We start from the raw sequence: 20611 nt of genomic DNA, 5'->3' as shown, positions 1-20611 counted from the left end.
CTTCATCACTACTTGTTTTTGTAAGAAGTGTTGACAAGCTGAATGTACCGAGCTGTCTGTTTAAACTACGGACACTCATGCATACCCCACAAAACATGCCACCAGAGGTCTCTTCACAATCCCCAAGTCCAGAACAGACTATGGGAGGCACACAGTACTACATAGAGCCATACCTACATGGAACTCTATTCCACATAAGATAACTGATACAAGCAGTAGAATCAGATTTTTTTTAAACAGATAAAAATACCCCTTATGGAACAGCGGGGACTGTGAAGAGACACACACAAAAGTACAGACACGCGCATACGCATTCTATACATATTGTAATATTGTTGTATGGTGGTATTATCCATTTTTGTATTGTAGATGTGTAGTGGTGTAATAATGTAATGATATGATGTACTGTTTTATCTTTTGTTTTATATGTAATGTAAGTGCCTTAATGTGTTTGGACCCCAGGAAGAGTAGCTACTGCCTTGGCGCTAGCGTTAGCTAATGAGGATCCCTACTAAATACAAATACAGATTCAGATGGAAATAATGAAACTAGGAGAATCTGCTAGCTTTGTCATGTCCTCTAATAAAAGAGCTACCATTTCACCATGAACACTGGACTGTCCTTTGTGTTAGCCTCAAGAGCTAGTCTACAATGCCATTAGTCTATTCATGGGATTCAAGCCACTGCTAGTAATCAATATCTCATCCAACCAAGCTCATTCTTTACATCAACAATGAGCACCGAAGTAGGAGACAGACAGGCTAGAGATAGTTCTAGTCTTATTCGTAATGCTTTTTTTCAAGTGTTCTACAGGGTACCATCCCCTTCATCGACAGGCTGAGGCTCTCTCATCAAAAGATAACTTCTCAGGAGTACAATCGCACTGCTTATATTTACAAGTGGGATTTATGAGTGTTGGCATCTGAGGGGTCAGTTACCAGCTATTCAGTGCCCACATAACAGCCAAGCCCTCATTCAAGCGTGATGTGTAATGACTATTTAATAGGGTAGAGGCTGAGAACGTCTCACTGGAGCCATGACTAAACTATTAATTTACCAGTACTAGCTAGATAAAAATTTGAAATGGCATTGGCTATAGTTTGTCTACAACTTCTAATCAGATCTGGTCTTTGCAGTTGGAGAATGTGTAGTGTAGTCTACAAATTTGCACAGGTGAAATCACAGCTATTTTGGAGGATTTGCTGTCAATCAGCCAAGATCGTGTTTAATTGTGAGTGGCCTGTGTAAGTCCAGGACGCTTCTCTCCAAGGCTCTGATAGAAGCACAGGAACATAACAGGTTAAACTGTGGGTTTGATTTGCCAGAATCAAGAAAACATTGCAGCACAGTAAATCAGAGATGGTCTTAGTCATCATGGGCACCACTACATCACAGACTACAGTCCTTCCTTAAATGCTCTTGGGCTGAGGAGTCATACTGCAGGCTTTGAGAAGGGAACAGAGTGACCTAGCGCTGGGCCTGTCTGTGAATCCCTCAGAGACCTAAAATCACCATGCCACAGCGCTATAGATTATAGATGAACACATTTCCATTTCACACAAGCTTACAATTCACACTTGTGTGAAACAATGTCAAATATAAGCACTTACCAAATTATTGTTATTATTTTATTAGTGCATGCAGCTGAATGCAGATACAGACACACCAACATGTTGTTGCAGGAGAGTTAATAGAAGCACACACAGTGCATTGAGTGCAAGCAGAGAGGGACCCAGGACATAAATTCCTACATGTGATTAACCAACAGATGGTTCTGCCTATTAGAGATCAAAATAAGATTAAAAGAAAAGAGAGTGATTGCTATCTTGACAGTACAGCTGACAAACATAATGATATTATTAAGATGAGAATGTTGCTGCTTATCTGTGCCTGTGTGTACAGTACAGGAAGAATGTCAGAAGTGCACAGATGAAAAATCCTACAGTGCAATGACACTCTGCTGCCAAAACGATTTCCTTCAGGGATCTACGCGTAGTAGTAAGGTCCACTGCTGACTGTTGAGGTCTTGGCTTTACATTCACATTCAGCACCCTACTGCAAGAAGATGACCAATGTCCTGGTATGACTCGTAACTCCCAATATAACACTTGCTCTCTCAATTCAATTTGATTCAAGGGGCTTTATTGGAGTGGGAAACATATGTCAACATTGCCAAAGCAAGTGAAATAAATAACGAACAAAAGTGAAATAAATCATAAAAAATTAACAGTAAACATTACACTCACAAAAGTTCCAAAATGCTAAAGACATTTAAAACACAGTGGTGTAATGATGTGCAAATATTTTAAGTACAAAAGGAAAAATAAAGAAATATGGGTTGTATTTACACTTGTTCTTCACTGGTTGCCATTCTCGCTCTCTCTCTTCTCTCTCCCTCTGTGAAAGGCCATTAGCAGTGTGAACTGTGGACAACCTGCACTTAGGCAGAGCTCTGCTAAATCAATGCTTGGAAGACAGAGAGGACCAACATACTGATTTCATCAACTGTGACATCAGGACAAATAAAAATGATAGAAAAAGGCCTGGGATTGATATTGACGTATCTGTATGTCCTGTGATGAATTTTAAAATGCCAAACATGACAATTCCATAACGTGTTAGCAAGAGAACAGAAACAGACTGGAACCCGGGCTAGGGCAGTACAGTATATTGATTGTAAATGCCACTGCCATGATGGTTCTGGGTGGCAAACATACAATAACATTTGGATTTGATGTCATCCCAATACAATCTAGTCACTGTAATCCATGGTCCATGTTTTTTTTTATATGACAGCATGAAATTACAACTACAGGTTAAGACATGATGACATCACACAATCAAACCAAACAATTAGGTAGAATGTTGGAATTAGAATGGTTGATAAGAGCCAGTGTTTATTGAAACCCATTGCCATGGTGATACTATGATAAATGATAAAAACACATTTACTTTTGAATATGATGACATCAAAATTGAATACAGCATGTTTTGAATGTAGAATGCCTGGTTGGAACTCAGTTTTGGTGGTAACATTTTGCCAGCCAGTAGTGCCTACAAGCCACTGATGTAGACCTTTGGAACATCTACATTTTAAAAAGTCTAATAAACCCGTGTAACATAGCCTACACCTTCACAATAAATCCATGATTTATTTTAGACAGGTCTAAAGAAGCATGATATGAAGAAAATGTAGTCTATTTCAGGAGAACAGAATAGCATCCTCTGAGTTGTCCTTATGTTAGGTCCTGATCTGGCTGTGCCATATGGCTGTGGGCTACACTAGTTCATTTAGCAGACAAGATTTGCTTAGAATTCCGTGGCATTATTTTATATTATTTTACAGGATGAAGAAAACAATTGAACACAGCTGAATAAAATAGAAAGGATATTTTCTCCAAACAATTTGAGGGAGTGCGCACACGCGGGCTATTTTGTGTTGGGTGTTTAACAAAGAAACAGGTCCTCCTATATGCTTAATTTAGAGGTATTTATGCAACTTTAGTTGTGATACAAACTTTGGGCTATATGTTTTGATTTTTAATACATTCTAAGGCTACATGATGCGACTCTAATGATCATTTGAAAGGCATGAGCTCTGCTTTTTTTTTTTTTTGAGCAGGCTGCACACAATCAGTCTCTCATTCAACATTTGACAAGCACTTGATAATACCTCAAATTTCCCAGCAGCATCCCCTTTGTGTGGCCGTAATTCCCCTTAAAAAAAAATCCATGACTTTTGCGGCCAGTGGCCGTTGTGCCCTTGGGCTGAATATACAAATTATAATTCCCTTCTCCAGGCTGCGTGCTCCGAAGCCACTCTCACTCACATGGCTCTCTTAGATAGCTACATTTTTATTAGCCAATTCCCATCACGTGATCAGGTCTTTCTCACAGGCTACGAGTGAAGACAGACACATTGGGGACGCAACTGCGCGCGTCCTTATCCAATTCAGAGGCGCATTTTGAAGATACTGGAAGAATTGTCCACATTTACTTTTCATCAGCCAACAAGATGGGTGGCTTAATGAACAGCAAAAGCACTAGCCTATGTCAATCTACTACCCCCCATAGTACAAAAGTTGACCTCTTGTATTCTGTGCGAAAAATAAATATTCCAAACATAGTCTGGGACAGTTGTGGGATGCGATAGATCCCAAATGAATACAACCACCAGCATCAACAAAAACCTTTTTTAAGCAATGAGGCTGACGCAACAAATCAAAACGTTTAGCTTGAAATGGTGATAAACTATTAGACTATTTCTTCACATTACAAGCGCAGCAATGCACACACGGCAGTAGGCTATAAGTGCCAATGTTCCAAAATGCAATCAATTAGCGGGAAAACACCATTCTCAAAAGTGATTGCAAATGCGATTATGCATGTAATGCTTTTATTATAAAGGTGTATTTTTTGGTGAAAATTATGTTCCCCAAACTTGAAACTCACATAGTGCGTATGCTTGCCAGTTAGGCTCTACACCCCTTGTAAAGCGGATTAATGTGCTTAATTTTAAGAAGTTATTTGGCCACTTTAGTTATGATGCAAACCTTATCAAAACATATAGGCCTATAGGCTAGGCTACATAAGCTGTTTCTTGCCTTACTGCACACAAGCTGGGCATTATTCATATATATATATCATTCACAAGTGATAGGCTAATATTGTCACCCCTCAGACTGTTGATTGAAACTTGTCTTTACATGTACTAAATAATATATATGTGTGAAATTTGTTTTGATTTAGAATGGACCATTATCATACACCTGTCTCGAAAAATAAACCATGTAATCTATGGACTTAAACGCTGTTCCCCGTGGTTCATTGTCATGCCAGCCAGATAGGCTATACTCCTGTTGTAAAGAGAAGCAATGTGCTTAGTATTAGGAAAGTAGGCCTAGCCTATAGAAAGCTGATGGGATCCTCCTCTTTTTAATAGAAGCCATCACTCATGAGCTCATGGGCTCTCATGATTAATTTTTTATTAGATTTGCAATCACATTTGCATTGATGTCAGAGTGATTAGAAGGCCAATAGAGTGCTGAGTACCAGGCAGGTTTTGTAGGCTACTAAAATGACCATCAAAAGCATCAGATCTTGGAGAAGCCTAATTACCGTGACTAAATGATCACATGGAATTTGACTGCCCTAGTCACAACAACCCTAAGACTAGCTGTGCTCTGCTATCCAAATAATCAATTTGAGAGAATCGACCGGTATGTACCATGCAGGGGACAGGGTCACCAGTACCTTCTTCGTGTGGAGGTCTCACCCCCACAGAAGCCCACCTCAACCCCACTGAGCCCACTCTCTCAGGCCTTTGCTACAGTTCATTACTCACACAGTAATAGCCCCTTTCTACCTAACCGACTATACTACACTATTAAATCTGTCACTGTCTAAAAAACTAATATTTTCATGACTTAATGTTCTTCAGCCTGCTGCCTCTACTTGGCGTGATGCTTCACTGCAGGTGGCGGTCCAGTCACACTCTGAGGTCTCCAGTTGTGAGAAGTACTGGGAGTGCCAGTGCAGACAGCTAGCTGGGATTCAGTACTACTACATCCATCTCTTTTTTAGTGGTGGAAAAAGCAATCACTGAGGTCATTATTTTGACATTTCTTCCTGAGGTACTTTTCACCTAGTGGTTGTATCTATATATTTCCATATGAAAATAGCTTGTGTGCTGAGTATAGGATATCCTCAGCTGTCTGCTATTGACATTTCCAAGAATAGGAGGCCATTGCTGTTTAATGTACAGAATTACATGATCAATTTCTCTTCAGAGGAGGATTTAGCTAACTTTACCTCATTTTATCAATGATTGACAGATGATTCTCTGTGTTATTGTTGAATCATGTCAGAGACGAAAGCCCGTTTTGTGGGCACTTTGACAGACTGCCATTTCAAATACACTAACGTGGATTTAATACAAAATAAATAAGACAGTACTAAGAAAGAGGACAATCAATACCTCTTAAATGGACATAAAATACAGTTGGAAAAACACTGTACCTGGGATATGCAAATTGGCTTTGCTGCAGTTTAGCTACATTTAAACTAATCTGAGATGCATTCATCTGTCTTTCTTCTCTCCTCTCCCTTTCCCTCCATCTCTCTGTCTCTCTGACAGTCTGATAGCTAGTCTGCTGACATTTCTGCTTTTCTCCATGATTCATTTGGCAGATTGAACTTTGCAAATACTGTATGCTTTACTGTCATCCGGTCTATTTACAAGATAAACATCCTGCGCTAATATTATCTTTGGAAACAAGCTTGAGATGCATTGAGAGGCATCCTTAGCCGCCGCGGCTGCATCACTGTATTTGTAGTGTCAACAGAGCTGAATGAGTCCCGGAGTGAACCCATCAATACTCCATGTACAGAGCACTGCTGATGTGGCTTAGCGCTTTGTACGCTGGGGACTGGGACTCCATTCTGATCTAAAAGAGAATTGGATCAGTGTTCATTTTGATGATGTGTTGACGCTGGACACACAGGGTGCTTTGGGTCTCTCATTGTGTCATATGCAATAACAACGTTGGCAAAACGTCAACCGAACATCTGAAAGAGACTGCATTAGAGCCTTTCTGCATGTGTTCTTAGAATGACATGGCTCTATATATCTACACTGACTAGACTAGAGGCTGCCGCACTTCTGGACATCACAGATCGTTTCTCGGTTAAGTCAGATGAAATTCGCTGAGGACAAACATTCAGCATTCAGACAAGCATTCAGCATTCAGACAAGCATTCAGCATTCAGAGACACACCGTTCAGACTGAACGGTGTGTCTCTTCAAATTAAGGGCCCACTCACTCACCCCCAAAAATGGCAGAATGACTACAGTATTTTGAAATGCCAGGGGAAGAGATACAGTACTGTGTATGGGCCTAAGATCATTATAAATGAGCTCACTATTCTCAAGTGGAAAAGGTTTTTACAAAAACATATACAGTGCCTTCGGAAAGTATTCAGACCCCTTGGTCTTTTCCACATTTTGTTACAGCCTTATTCTAAAATGGATAAAATAAATCAAACAGAAAAACCTTATTTACATACGTATTCAGACCCTTTGCTATGACACTCGAAATTGAGCTCAGGTGCATCCTGTTTCCATTGATCATCCTTGAGATGTTTCTACAACTTGATTGGAGTCCAGCTGTGGTAAATTCAATTGATTGGACATGATTTGGTCCCACAGTTGGCAGTGCATGTCAGAGCAAAAACAAAGCCATGAGGTCGAAGGAATTGTCTGTAGAGCTCAGAGACAGGATTGTGTCGAGGCACAGATCTGGGGAAGGATACCAAAACATTTCTGCAGCATTGAAGGTTCCCAAGAACACAGTGGCCTCCATCACTCATAAATGGAAGTAGTTTGGAACCACCAAGACTCTTCCTAGAGCTGGCCACCCAGCCAAACTGGAGGGGAGGTGACCAAGAACCCGATGGTCACTCTGACAGAGCTCGAGAGTTCCTCTGTGGAGATTGGAGAACCTTCCAGAAGGACAACCATCTCTGCTGCACGCTTCAACAAAGTACTAAATAAAGGGTCTGAATACTTATGTAAATGTGATATATACAGTGCCTTGCGAAAGTATTCGGCCCCCTTGAACTTTGCGACCTTTTGCCACATTTCAGGCTTCAAACATAAAGATATAAAACTGTATTTTTTTGTGAAGAATCAACAACAAGTGGGACACAATCATGAAGTGGAACGACATTTATTGGATATTTCAAACTATTTTAACAAATCAAAAACTGAAAAATTGGGCGTGCAAAATCATTCAGCCCCCTTAAGTTAATACTTTGTAGCGCCACCTTTTGCTGCGATTACAGCTGTAAGTCGCTTGGGGTATGTCTCTATCAGTTTTGCACATTGAGAGACTGACATTTTTTCCCATTCCTCCTTGCAAAACAGCTCGAGCTCAGTGAGGTTGGATGGAGAGCATTTGTGAACAGCAGTTTTCAGTTCTTTCCACAGATTCTCGATTGGATTCAGGTCTGGACTTTGACTTGGCCATTCTAACACCTGGATATGTTGATTTTTGAACCATTCCATTGTAGATTTTGCTTTATGTTTTGGATCATTGTCTTGTTGGAAGACAAATCTCCGTCCCAGTCTCAGGTCTTTTGCAGACTCCATCAGGTTTTCTTCCAGAATGGTCCTGTATTTGGCTCCATCCATCTTCCCATCAATTTGAACCATCTTCCCTGTCCCTGCTGAAGAAAAGCAGGCCCAAAACATGATGCTGCCACCACCATGTTTGACAGTGGGGATGGTGTGTTCAGAGTGATGAGCTGTGTTGCTTTTACGTCAAACATAACGTTTTGCATTGTTGCCAAAAAGTTTAATTTTGGTTTCATCTGACCAGAGCACCTTCTTCCACATGTTTGGTGTGTCTCCCAGGTGGCTTGTGGCAAACTTTAAACAACACTTTTTATGGATATCTTTAAGAAATGGCTTTCTTCTTGCCACTCTTCCATAAAGGCCAGATTTGTGCAATATACGACTGATTGTTGTCCTATGGACAGAGTCTCCCACCTCAGCTGTAGATCTCTGCAGTTCATCCAGAGTGATCATGGGCCTCTTGGCTGCATCTCTGATCAGTCTTCTCCTTGTATGAGCTGAAGGTTTAGAGGGACAGCCAGGTCTTGGTAGATTTGCAGTGGTCTGATACTCCTTCCATTTCAATATTATCGCTTGCACAGTGCTCCTTGGGATGTTTAAAGCTTGGGAAATCTTTTTGTATCCAAATCCGGCTTTAAACTTCTTCACAACAGTATCTCGGACCTGCCTGGTGTGTTCCTTGTTCTTCATGATGCTCTCTGCGCTTTTAACGGACCTCTGAGACTATCACAGTGCAGGTGCATTTATGCGGAGACTTGATTACACACAGGTGGATTGTATTTATCATCATTAGTCATTTAGGTCAACATTGGATCATTCAGAGATCCTCACTGAACTTCTGGAGAGAGTTTGCTGCACTGAAAGTAAAGGGGCTGAATAATTTTGCACGCCCAATTTTTCAGTTTTTGATTTGTTAAAAAAGTTTGAAATATCCAATAAATGTCGTTCCACTTCATGATTGTGTCCCACTTGTTGTTGATTCTTCACAAAAAAATACAGTTTTATATCTTTATGTTTGAAGCCTGAAATGTGGCAAAAGGTCGCAAAGTTCAAGGGGGCCGAATACTTTCGCAAGGCACTGTATATATATATATATATTTTTTTTTTTTCTTCAAACATTTTTCAAAACCTGTTTTTGATTTGTCATTATGGGGTATTGTGTGTAGATTGACAAGGGATTTTAACATTTTTTTAAATACATTTTAGAATAAGGTTGTAACGTAACAAAGTCTGAATATTTTCCGAAGGCACAACAAAAATATATAGAAAGGTAAAATGTCAAATGTTGGTCCCATGTTTCATGAGCTGAAATAAAAGATCCCAGAAAATGTACATACTCACAAAAAGCTTATTGTTCTCAAATGTTGTTCATAAGTTTGTTTACATCCCTGTAGTGAGCATTTCTCCTTTTTCAAGATAATCCATCCACCTGACAGGTGTGGCATATCAAGAAACTGACTAAACAGCATGGTCCTTACACAGGTGCACCTTGTGCTAGGGACAATAAAAGGCCACTCTAAAATGTGCAGTTTTGTCACACAACACAATGCCACAGATGTCTCATGTTTTGAGGGAGTGTGCAATTGTTATGCTGACTGCATGAATGTCCACTTGAGCAGTTATTAGAGAATTGGCAGTGGAACCAGCCCAGGACCTCCACATCCGGCTTCTTCACCTTTGATGTCGTCTGAGACCAGCCACCCGGACAGCCGATGAAACTGGGTTTGCACAACTGAAGAATTTCTGCACAAATTGTCAAAAGCCATCTCAGGGAAACTCATCTGCGTGCTTGTCGACCTCACTAGGGTCTTGACCTGACTGCAGTTCAGCATCGTAACCGACTTCAGTGGGCAAATGCTCACTTTCGATGGCTGGAGAAGTGTGCTCTTCACGGATGAATCCCAGTTTCAACTGTACCGGGCAGATGGCAGACAGCTTGTATGGTGTCGTGTGGGCGAGGGGTTTGCTGATGTCAACATTATGAACAGAGTGCACCATGGTGGAGGTGGGGTTATTGTATGAGCAGGCATAAGCTATGGACAACAAACACAACAGCATTTTATCAATGGCAATTTGAATGCACATCACCTCATGTTTCAGCACGATAATGCCTGGCTCCATGTCGCAAGAATCTGTACACAATTCCTGGAAGCTGAAAATGTCCCAGTTCGTCATGTTCACCAGACATGTCAACCATTAAGCATGTTTGTGAAGCTCTGAATCGACGTGTACGACAGTGTGTTCCAGTTCCCACCAATATCCAGCAACTTCGCACAGCCATTGAAAAGGAGTGGGACAATACTCCACAATTAACAGCCTGATCAACTCGAAGGAGATGTGTTTTCTGATCCACGCCTCTACTTTTTTTATAAAAGGTATCTGTGAATAACAGATGCATATCTGTATTCCTAGTCATGTGAAATCCATAGATTTTTTCCTAATTAATTAATTTAAATTGACAGGTCCTGTGTGGCTCAGTTGGTAGAGCATGGTGCTTGCAATGCCAGGGTTGTGGGTTCAATTCCCATGGGAGACCAGTATGAAAATGTATTCTCTGGAAGTTGCCCTGGAACAGAGCATCTGCAAAATATTTTTTTTTCCTTATATGAACTGTAACTCAGTAAAATCTTTGAAAATGTTGCGATCACATGTTTGTTCAGTGTATTAATTTGATTTACATACTCTTTCACCCACTTTATACGTATGCTCATACGTATACTCAGTGGTCAGTTTATTTATTAGGTACACCCATCTAGTACTGGGTACGACCACCCTTTGCCTCCAGAACAGCTTGAATTCTTCAGGCCATGGAAACATTTCTCACACCATTATACCACCGCCACAAGCCTGTACCGTTGACACCAGGCAGGATGGGGCCATGTACTCATGCTTCTTACGCCAAATCCTGACTCTGCCAACAGGAACCTGGATTCAAGGCAAGGTTTTTTCAGAGTGGTCGTCTGCTGCAATAGCCCATCCTTGACAAGAACCGACGAGATGTGCATTCTGAGATGCCATTCTTCACACTCCTGTTTGTAGCGCGCCTGTTAGCTTGCATGATTCTTGCCATTCTCCTTCGACCTCTCATCAACGAGCTGTTTCTCGTCCACAGGACTACCGCTGGCTGGATGTTTTTTGTTTGTTGCACAAATCTCTAGATACTCTCATGCGTGAAAAGCCCAGGAGGCCAGCCGTTTCTGAGATACTGGAACCGGCACCTGGCACCGACGATCACACCATGCTCAAAGTCGCTTAGGTCACTCATTTTCCCCATTTGAACGTTCAATTGAAAGGTAACTGAATGCCTCGATGCCTGTCTGCCTGCTTTATATAGCAAGCCAAGGCCATGTGAATCACTGTCTGTAGGAGCGAACCATTTTCGTGAACGAGGTGGCCAATTAGTTTATTCAGTGAAGGGAAAATGTATTTGCCCTCTTTCTGATTTTCTCTATCTTTGCATATTTTCAGATCTTCAACCAAAACCTAATATTAGATAAAGGGAACCATTAAGAAAGTTATGCAACATCTAATTCCCCTGTGTGAAAAACGAATTGCCCCCTTACACTCAATAACTGGTTGTGCCACCTTTAGCTGCAATGACTGTGACCAAATGCTTCCTGTCAGTCTATCACATCTCTGTGGAAGAAATTAAGCCCACTCTTGCATGCAAAACTGTTTTAACTCAGCAACATTTGTCGGTTTTTAAGCATGAACTGCTCGTTTCAAGTCCTGCCACAACATTTCAAATGGGATTAGGTCTGGACTTTGACTAGACCATTCCAAAACTTAAAATGTGATGCTTGTTTAGCCATTTTCATGTAGACTTGATTGTGTGTTTTGGATCATTGTCTTGCTGCATGACCCAGCCGCACTTCAGCTTCAGCTCACAGACGGATGGCCTGACATTCTCCTGTAGAATTCTCTGATACAGAGCAGAATTCATGGTTCCTTCTATGCCTTAAGTCGTACAGGTGCTGATTCAGCAAAGCATTGCAAACCATCACACTAGCACCACCATGCTTGACCGTTGGTTTAAGGTTCTTACTGTGGAATGCAGTGTTTGGGTTTTCGCCAGGCATAATGGGACCCATAAACACATATATTCCTAGGTATTACTCCACTGTTGGATCTAGAAACACAAGCATTTCTCTGCAAACTTGTGTAAGCGACCAATAAGCTTGGATTTGATACCTACATATTTTTTTCAACAAATATTTATTTTGACAGGGAAGACATATTGAGACCTAGGTCTCTTTTCCAAATGAGCCCTGAATAATACAATATAAAATACACATTAAACACAAAATGTAAACACATTAGAATTCAAAAAGACTTACAACAGATTTCAACATGGGGAAAGAAGACAGATGTTTCATAGTGATCCTGAAAGCATATGTATATCTCCTTAAATTGTTTGAATAATGCATTGATTTTAAATACTCTGACATTGACTTCGTTATCAGGACTTCTGTTGGTACATCTTGAAAGGCACATCATAGTTTCATGGATGCTTCATGTGTAATTTCCCCCCCTCACACACACACACACACACACCACACACACACAAACACACACACGCACATAAACACAACATATGTAAAAAGTAGTGTAAAAACCCAATCTAAGTCTGAGTGTACTCACTGAGTTCTGAGATGCTGCCTACGCGTGTGGCTAGCAGGCACTGCTCGATGGAGCGCAGCTCCGACTGACTGTAGGCATGGCCCTCCCCACTCTTCCCTGACCGCTGCTGGTCCCGATGCAGAGTCAGGCTCTCTGGTAGGCTTAGCACACCTGGAGAAGGGAGAGAGAAAGGAAGGGGACAGAGAGCGAGAGAGAGAGAGAGAAAGAGAACAAGAGTAGGATGAAAGGGAAGAAGTGGAAGGAGGAAAGAGACAGGTGGTTAAGAACAGACAAATGCGTAAAAACAGTAGACAGTCTCATGATGGATCAATACTTATTGGATCACAAAATGGAAAATAAGCTAAAACTAGAAAATTACAATAATCCTATGCAGGAAGAATAATACAGCACAAGTGGGTACTTTTTTATTGAGGAGAAGTGACTTTTCCATCGCAGGAAAGCCTAATGTTCATTAAATATGTCAGTTTGTACTGTACTGCAACAGGTGAACGGTTTGGCCCAAAGCTCATGGTCAGCCATCTTTGTGGAGGGAACATCGAGGAGTGTATTGTGTTTCTGTCTATGCAAGCAGTCACTGTGTGTGAGGAACAACACCTGGCAGTCTCTGTCGATGAGATAGGGTGTAATTGTTTGTTGTTTACAACTCGAGGCATTGGAGCAGGGAGAGGATAGACTAAATTTCAGAAATGTCACATTTGACTGCCTGTGCTTCATAAGAATATTATTGCGTAGAGATAAATAAATAAAAAAAGGTTCTAAGATGATTTGTTATGATGCGGGATGGTGCCTGCTTTGATTTGACTGTCTACCAGGTAAACTCTACCTGTTGCCGAATTTCTGTCCAAACATTTGCTATTATGCTTCGTACGCGCTGGATTGGGTGCGATTCATACCCAGTTTAAAGGTGCCAATTAAGACACAGGGGTTTACTTTCTTCCTATTTTGTCACTTTGATAATATGCTGTACATGTAAGAGCTCTGTTTTATTTTAAGTTGATTGATTGTACGGCAGTTGGATTTGGAATGCCATCGCGTTTATTACGGCTACTGTGATGTATTTTAGAGAGATAATGTCTCCTCTCTAGTGAAGTGAGTTGGTATGACCCAATCCGGTTACCAACTGATATTTATGCATGTCTGTTTCAGGAAGGGGGTAGACTGCTGGTGATAGTTATCTCCCTGTCTCCGTCCGCCATTTTCAATTCAAGATGCTTGTTGTGAGGCATTCTTAAGCGCAGCTCAGCGGTAAATAGATGTGATATAATGTATAGAGTGTTTGCTAAACAGTTTTAAAATCTAGCTTTTCTTGTTTTTGTGGATCCCATTCTGGATATTCATGTCGACTTCCATCATGGCCGTGAGACAGCTTACTTTATCACGATTCCACACTTGCTCATTGTGTTCTTTATTAAGATTTGAACCATCAGGTGGCCATGTTAAATTATAGTTCCTCATTTAAAATACGTCTATTTAGCTCTGCAGATATCGGGGTATGTGCTTATTTCTATGTTGTAACTATCCCTCTTCAGTTTGGCTCAGATGGAGTGTTCTACCTAAACTAATATCGTGGAGGCAGTTTCATCATGGCTGCTGCCCCAAAGCACATTAGTCATTCTCTCCTGCTCAGGGGATGATGAGGCAGATTGCTTTCCGTCCCATTTCAGACTTCCACATTTGATATTTTTCCATAGCAGCGCAGTGCTATGCTTCCCCCCCCCCCACTCACCACTCACACCTGCAGTGTGTCAAATTTAAAAAATGGCTGTAACCAATGGCTCTATTCTCCCCAGGCAGAGGGGAAAGTAGCTTTGGTTCAAACACTTCCTCATTCTCAATATGCAGCTAATTCAATTGACTTGCTGCCTAGCCCTGCAGTATACAGTACACTAGTCATCAGTCTCCAAGGAATAAACAGGCTTTAAGGGAATTTAGTAATCCTCCTCTGACCCATTGGGCATGATTAGACTAATGTGTTACACATATTAAATTATCTGAGGCCTTTGTTTTGAGAGTCCAAACATTTCTTATTTTTTTGCTTTTCTCCTTCAAGGTCGCGATGGTCAGAATATTGAACTGATCAAACTCAGTCACCATGGAGATGGAGGGCCGTGACGCAGGTAGAACAGGTGTTGTGTGATGCAGAGCCACAGTGCACTGCTCAGTATCCGTGACCCCTCCTATTGTACACCTCAGTCAGGTACACTACCTTGGACCACGTACAAACACATGTCCCTCTAACAAAGGACACTAGACCCAGTCATCTGCTATATTAGGATAGGGTCAGATGTCTGATGCAGCACCAACCAAACCTAACTTTACAGTACCAACCAATGCCTTGGTTGGTACTACCCTTTACAGGTAGCCTGGTCCCAGATCTGTTTGTGCAAATCATGACAATGACTGTAGGTGTTGGCAATAGAGCACAACCAGATCTGGGACCAGGCTACCTTACAGTAGACCAATGGCAAAGAAACAACCAATTTTCCTTCAACAACCACCTGGGCATATCATGGATGTCTCTGAAACACCTTCTTTAATATCGTTCTAGATGACAATGTGGCCCCTTTAACTGCAGCGTGTGCGAAGCGCCAGGTTATCCAGCTTTAAGCACTTAAAGCAGTGTGGGGCTGTCCTGGCATCTCCCCAGCCCGCACCCGCGCCCTCGCCTGCCAGCACTTTCACACCATTATATACAGTACCTAGCTAAATGGGGATCTAAGGGAGAGCTGTTAGGCTACCACATGTTCCTCCAACTTTGACGTGCAGTGATTTATCAACACACCAATCATTTGTGTGGGGAGAGTAACAACAGACGCATTTTTAAGGGGGTAAGTGTCTAGTATTGTGCACTAAAACCTAGAAAAGGCAACCCCAAAAGGATGAGTTGCAAAAACACTAAAGTATAGGGCCTTCTCGAGTGGGGCAGCAGTCTAAGGCACTGCATCGCAGTGTGAGATGTGTTACTACAGACCAAGGTTCATTCCTGGGCTGTGCCACAACCAGCCATGGTCAGGAGGTCCATAGGACAGTGCACAATTGGCCCAGTGTCATCTGTCTTAGGGGTGGGTTTGGCCATGGGGATTTTACTTGGCTCATCGTGCCCTAGCAATTCCTTGTGTTGGGCCAGGTGCCTGCAGGCTGTCACCAGTTGAAAGGTCTTTCCTCTGACACCTTGGTTAGGTGGGTCATTCTTGAAATTGGGGAAAAAAAATGTTTTTAATTTTTTTTTATCCAATAAATTACTGGGTGGTTATACATATGGAGTGTGTGACTCTCTTTGTTTTTAGAAAAAAAGGGGGGTAGGCAAGTCATAAGCTTGGCTGTGCTGGCTGGCACCCTCTTCCCAGAGGACCACAACATGCAGGACATGACCTGAACATCCACTTAGCCCATGGGTGTCCAGCCTGTGCCAGACCTGAGACTGGAGGGAAGAAGAGAAGGAGAGAAAAGGGCCAGACATACTGATGAGCGAGTTAAGACTCCTTCCTGTTCTCTCTCGGGTCCCTCTGTCTGTCTCTCCATCCCTTGGCCGTCCTTCAGTCAGACCAACACAGTTCTGCTGGAGCTGGACAGGCTTTACTCAGAAGATCATTGAAAAGTCAGGATTACCAACGGGCTCTAGAGAGTTGTTTACTGTGAAACTTGGCCAAAGTAAAGACCTGTATCAATGTCCTGAAGCAAAAAACCTGTTTTCCTCAGTTTTTGAGCATGTCATTTTCCAATGTATTAATTGATTTATATGTAGGAGTGTTTGCTTGAAAAACACCTTGCAAATGTGCAAATTAGCTTTTGGCAGTAACTTCCCTGACGTTACTATGACGCAGGGTGCAGAATCATGCAGTGATGGTGCAGCACCAGCTGACAGTGAAGTGTAGGCTGCTCACAGGCTTGGCTGTGGCAAGGTGACTCACTGCATTCTAATGCAAACCATTGAAGCAACAGCCCGCAGGGAAAAACTGCTCGAGTTCTTACACACCAGCCACAACCACAATACAGTACCCACTTTTGCTCTCTCTGTGCGTGACAAAAAGCCATGCCAGCACTCCTCTCCTGATGATGTCCCTGTCACCGTGCTGTGGATTAAACCTGGCAATATTCAGCCACCCATCGGAGAGCAGATGATTAACTTGTATTGTCTGAAGTTGTTGTTTTACAAATGACAGAGGATTCTGTTTTGCAATGACAGAGGTCCCTCTGACATTTGGTGGCAGCAGTGGGATCCAGTAACCGCAGGGTATCACCTATCCAACCATTGAGTGTTATAGGTTTGAAAAACCAGGCATTTGAAAAATACATTTCAGCCTTTGCATCTATATGCCTTTAACTACACTCTTACAAAAAAAGGTTCCCAAAAGGGTTCTTCGGCTGTCCACATAGGAGAATACTTTTTGGATCTAGGTAGAGCCATTTTTGGTTTGAGGTAGAACCCTTTTGGGTTCCATGTAGAACCCTCTGTGGAAAGGAACCAAAAAGGTTGTACCTGGAACCAAAAAGGGTTCTTCAAAGGGTTTAATAATATATATATTTATGTATATATATTTAACCTTTATTTAACTAGACAAGTCAGTTAAGAACAAATTCTTATTTACAATGACGGCCTACCTGTGATACAGCCTGGAATTAAACCAGGGACTGTAGTGACACCTCTTGCACAGAGATGCAGTGCCTTAGATCGCTGCCCCACTTGGGAGCTAGGGTGACAGCTGAAGAACCCTTTTAGGTACTAGATTAGAGGTCGACCAATTAATCGGAATGGCCGATTAATTAGGGACGATTTCAAGTTTTCATAACAATCAGAAATCGGTATTTTTGGGTGCCGATTTGCAGATTAAAAAAAATATATATATATTTTTTATACCTTTATTTAACTAGTTAAGAACACATTCTTATTTTCAATGACGGCCTAGGAACGGTGGGTTAACTGCCTCGTTTAGGGGCAGAACGACAGATTTTCACCTTGTCAGCTCGGGGGAGCCAATCTTGCAACCTTACAGTTAACTAGTCCAACGCAATAATGACCTGCCTCTCTCTCGTTGCACTCCACAAGGAGACTGCCTGTTACGCGAATGCAGTAAGCCAAGGTAAGTTGCTAGCTAGCATTAAACTTATCTTATAAAAAACAATCAATCATAATCAATAGTTAACTACACATGGCTGATGATATTACTAGATATTATCTAGCGTGTCCTGTGTTGCATATAATCTGACTGAGCATACAAGCATACAAGTATCTAAGTATCTGACTGAGCGGTGGTAGGCAGAAGCAGGCGCGTAAATATTCATTCAAACAGCACTTTTGTGTGTTTTGCCAGCAGCTCTTCGTTGTGTGTCAAGCATTGCACTGTTTATGACTTCAAGCCTATCAACTCCCGAGATGAGGCTGGTGTAACCGAAGTGAAATGGCTAGCTAGGTAGCGCGCGCTAATAGAGTTTCAAACGTCACTCGCTGAGCCTTCTCGTAGTTGTTCCCCTTGCTCTGCATGGGTAACGCTGCTTCGATGGTGGCTGTTGCTGGTTCAGGTCCAGAGAGGAGCGAGGAGAGGGACGGAAGCTATACTGTTACACTGGCAATACTAAAGTGCCTATAACCAATAACCAATAGTCAAAGGTTAATGAAATACAAATGGTATAGAGAGAAATAGTCCTATAATTCCTATAATAACTACAACCTAAAACTTCTTACCTGGGAATATTGAAGACTCATGTTAAAAGGAACCACCAGCTTTCATATGTTCTCATGTTCTGAGCAAGGAACTGAAATGTTAGCTTTCTTACATAGCACATATTGCACTTTTACTTTCTTCTCCAACACTTTGTTTTTGCATTATTTAAATGAAATTGAACATGTTTCATTATTTACTTGAGGCTAAATTGATTTTATTGATGTATTATATTAAGTTAAAATAAGTGCTCATTCAGTATTGTTGTAATTGTCATTATTACAAAAAAAAAACCAACAACAACAATTGGCCGATTAATCGGTATCGGCTTTTTTGGTCCTCCAATAATCGGTATCGCCATTGAAAAATCATAATCGGTCGACCTCTATACTAGATAGCACAATTCTTTCTAACAGTGTACCTGTGCCAAGTGACTGCTATTGCTATTCAAATAATCCACATGTGTGAGCAACTGAGTCATGAGGTTTAATGCATGAGAGAGAGAGAGAGAGAGAGAGAGAGAGAGAGAGAGAGAGAGAGAGAGAGGAAAGAAAGAAAGAAAGAAAGAGGGAGAGAGAGAACAAAAGAGGGAGAGAGAGAGAGAGATCCTCCAGGCAAGCAAGTCTTTACTCAAGGATGAATACATTTATGTATACAGGAGCCCCCCCATCTCTCTATGATGAATGCTTAGTACTCAATAATAGGGTTGTTTTAAAGTGGACAGTCTCATACAGCCTCATAGAAAAGATCTGGTACATTAAAAGCAATGGTTTGGAACACTGAGTCTGTTCTACTGCAACTGGGAGTACATAGTAGTTACAGTAACTTAAAAAAAAAACAAAAAAACGATACTGTTTACTTTGTCGATGTCACTGAAACATTGACTATGAACTCATTGCTGAAGTAATCAATGTTATGAGCACACATCCATCTGAGCTACTATATAGGCTTAATAGAAGAAAAACAACAACCAAAATGTCGGGAGAAAAGCGGGAACAGAGCACGGTTACTACAGTAGGCTGAGGTGCACCATTGCAGTATGCAGTTTGACTTTCCCCATCATGTGAAGAAGTAATATCACATGTCAATGTAGTCATAACTGTCCTAGCTGTGTTGTCTATCTCTACCGCCCCCTGTCTGTAGGGCTGAATGCCTAGCATGCAGGGGAAGGAACAGGCCCTGCCTCTCTGACTTTCCCAGACTTGACTGTTGGAGTTGTGACTTCGATGTGGCTTTACCCTGCACTTAAATCTATTTTAGAGGGATGCACGGAGCCTGGTTCTCCCCCAGAAAACTCTGCAGGTCCATGGGACTAGTTTCCCTAGGTTTCTCCACAGAGCAGGGACGACACTGAAATAGAGAATTTTCTGTCTGCTAAGTCACTCTGTGCTCTGTGTACTGTGCACAATGTTGCAGGGGATTTTGAAGATGAATAATGTAACTTGTAATAACGTGAATTGTTCATGTGACTTGAACAAAATAAAAAGAGATAGAGGGCGAGAGAGAGAAAGAGAGTGAGTGAAAGAGAAATGTCTATATGTAAAAACACATGAAAAAATAAGAATAAGGTAGAGAGAGAGAAAGACAGAGAAAAGAGAGAAAGAGACAGAGTATTTCCTATTCTACCTTTACATCTTGGCAGATTCAGGGCCCTATAAAATCCGTCACGCTGAGAACGCGGACGAAATCACAGAATCCAGACATTAAAACGTAATTCAACAATATTCCAAAATGTTTTGAACTTAGTAGGAAATCTACTAAACGTACTGAATTTAATATTTAAAAAAAAATTATACTACTAATAATAATTTGCCCAAGATTATGATAAGACATTGACAACATGGATAAGTGTTTTCCATAAACTTTCTGAAGAGGCAATGGCACAGGAATGGCCCTGTCTTTTTATGCACGTCTACCACTTTCTGTAGACGTTAGTGATGATGCTTATGTGATGACTGGTAGAAGGAAAAGCATTCCCAAAAGCAATGTTAACTAGCTATAAAGTACCCCATGCCTACCTGGCAGAATGATATCATGATTATTTGCATCAATCCAGTGGTGATTTGTTTAGCCAATTTTCCAACCACGTGTGCTACAGAAACACCTCTAACCAAAGCAAGTCTCTTCAAGGGTATCTACACACAAAAATTAACATTTCGTAGAGTTTTTACCCAGA

At 41.4% G+C, this 20611-nt stretch overlaps 1 protein-coding gene across 2 annotated transcripts in view; it reads right to left on the bottom strand.

The window, feature by feature from the left end:
- The window catches only part of LOC139407022 (BTB (POZ) domain containing 11b), a 139006-nt gene that overhangs the window by 36984 nt on the left and 81411 nt on the right, over positions 1-20611 (bottom strand). For both annotated transcript variants that reach the window (XM_071150314.1, XM_071150305.1), the window contains exon 2: positions 12776-12925. In XM_071150314.1, the coding sequence (XP_071006415.1) occupies positions 12776-12925 (150 nt within the window). The remainder of the gene's footprint in view (positions 1-12775; positions 12926-20611) is intronic.

This window comes from Oncorhynchus clarkii, chromosome 1, assembly GCF_045791955.1.
Source record: "Oncorhynchus clarkii lewisi isolate Uvic-CL-2024 chromosome 1, UVic_Ocla_1.0, whole genome shotgun sequence".
Lineage (NCBI taxonomy): Eukaryota > Metazoa > Chordata > Actinopteri > Salmoniformes > Salmonidae > Oncorhynchus > Oncorhynchus clarkii.
Note: the sequence above shows the minus strand (reverse complement) of the source record. Positions and strands in the feature narration are given on the sequence as shown.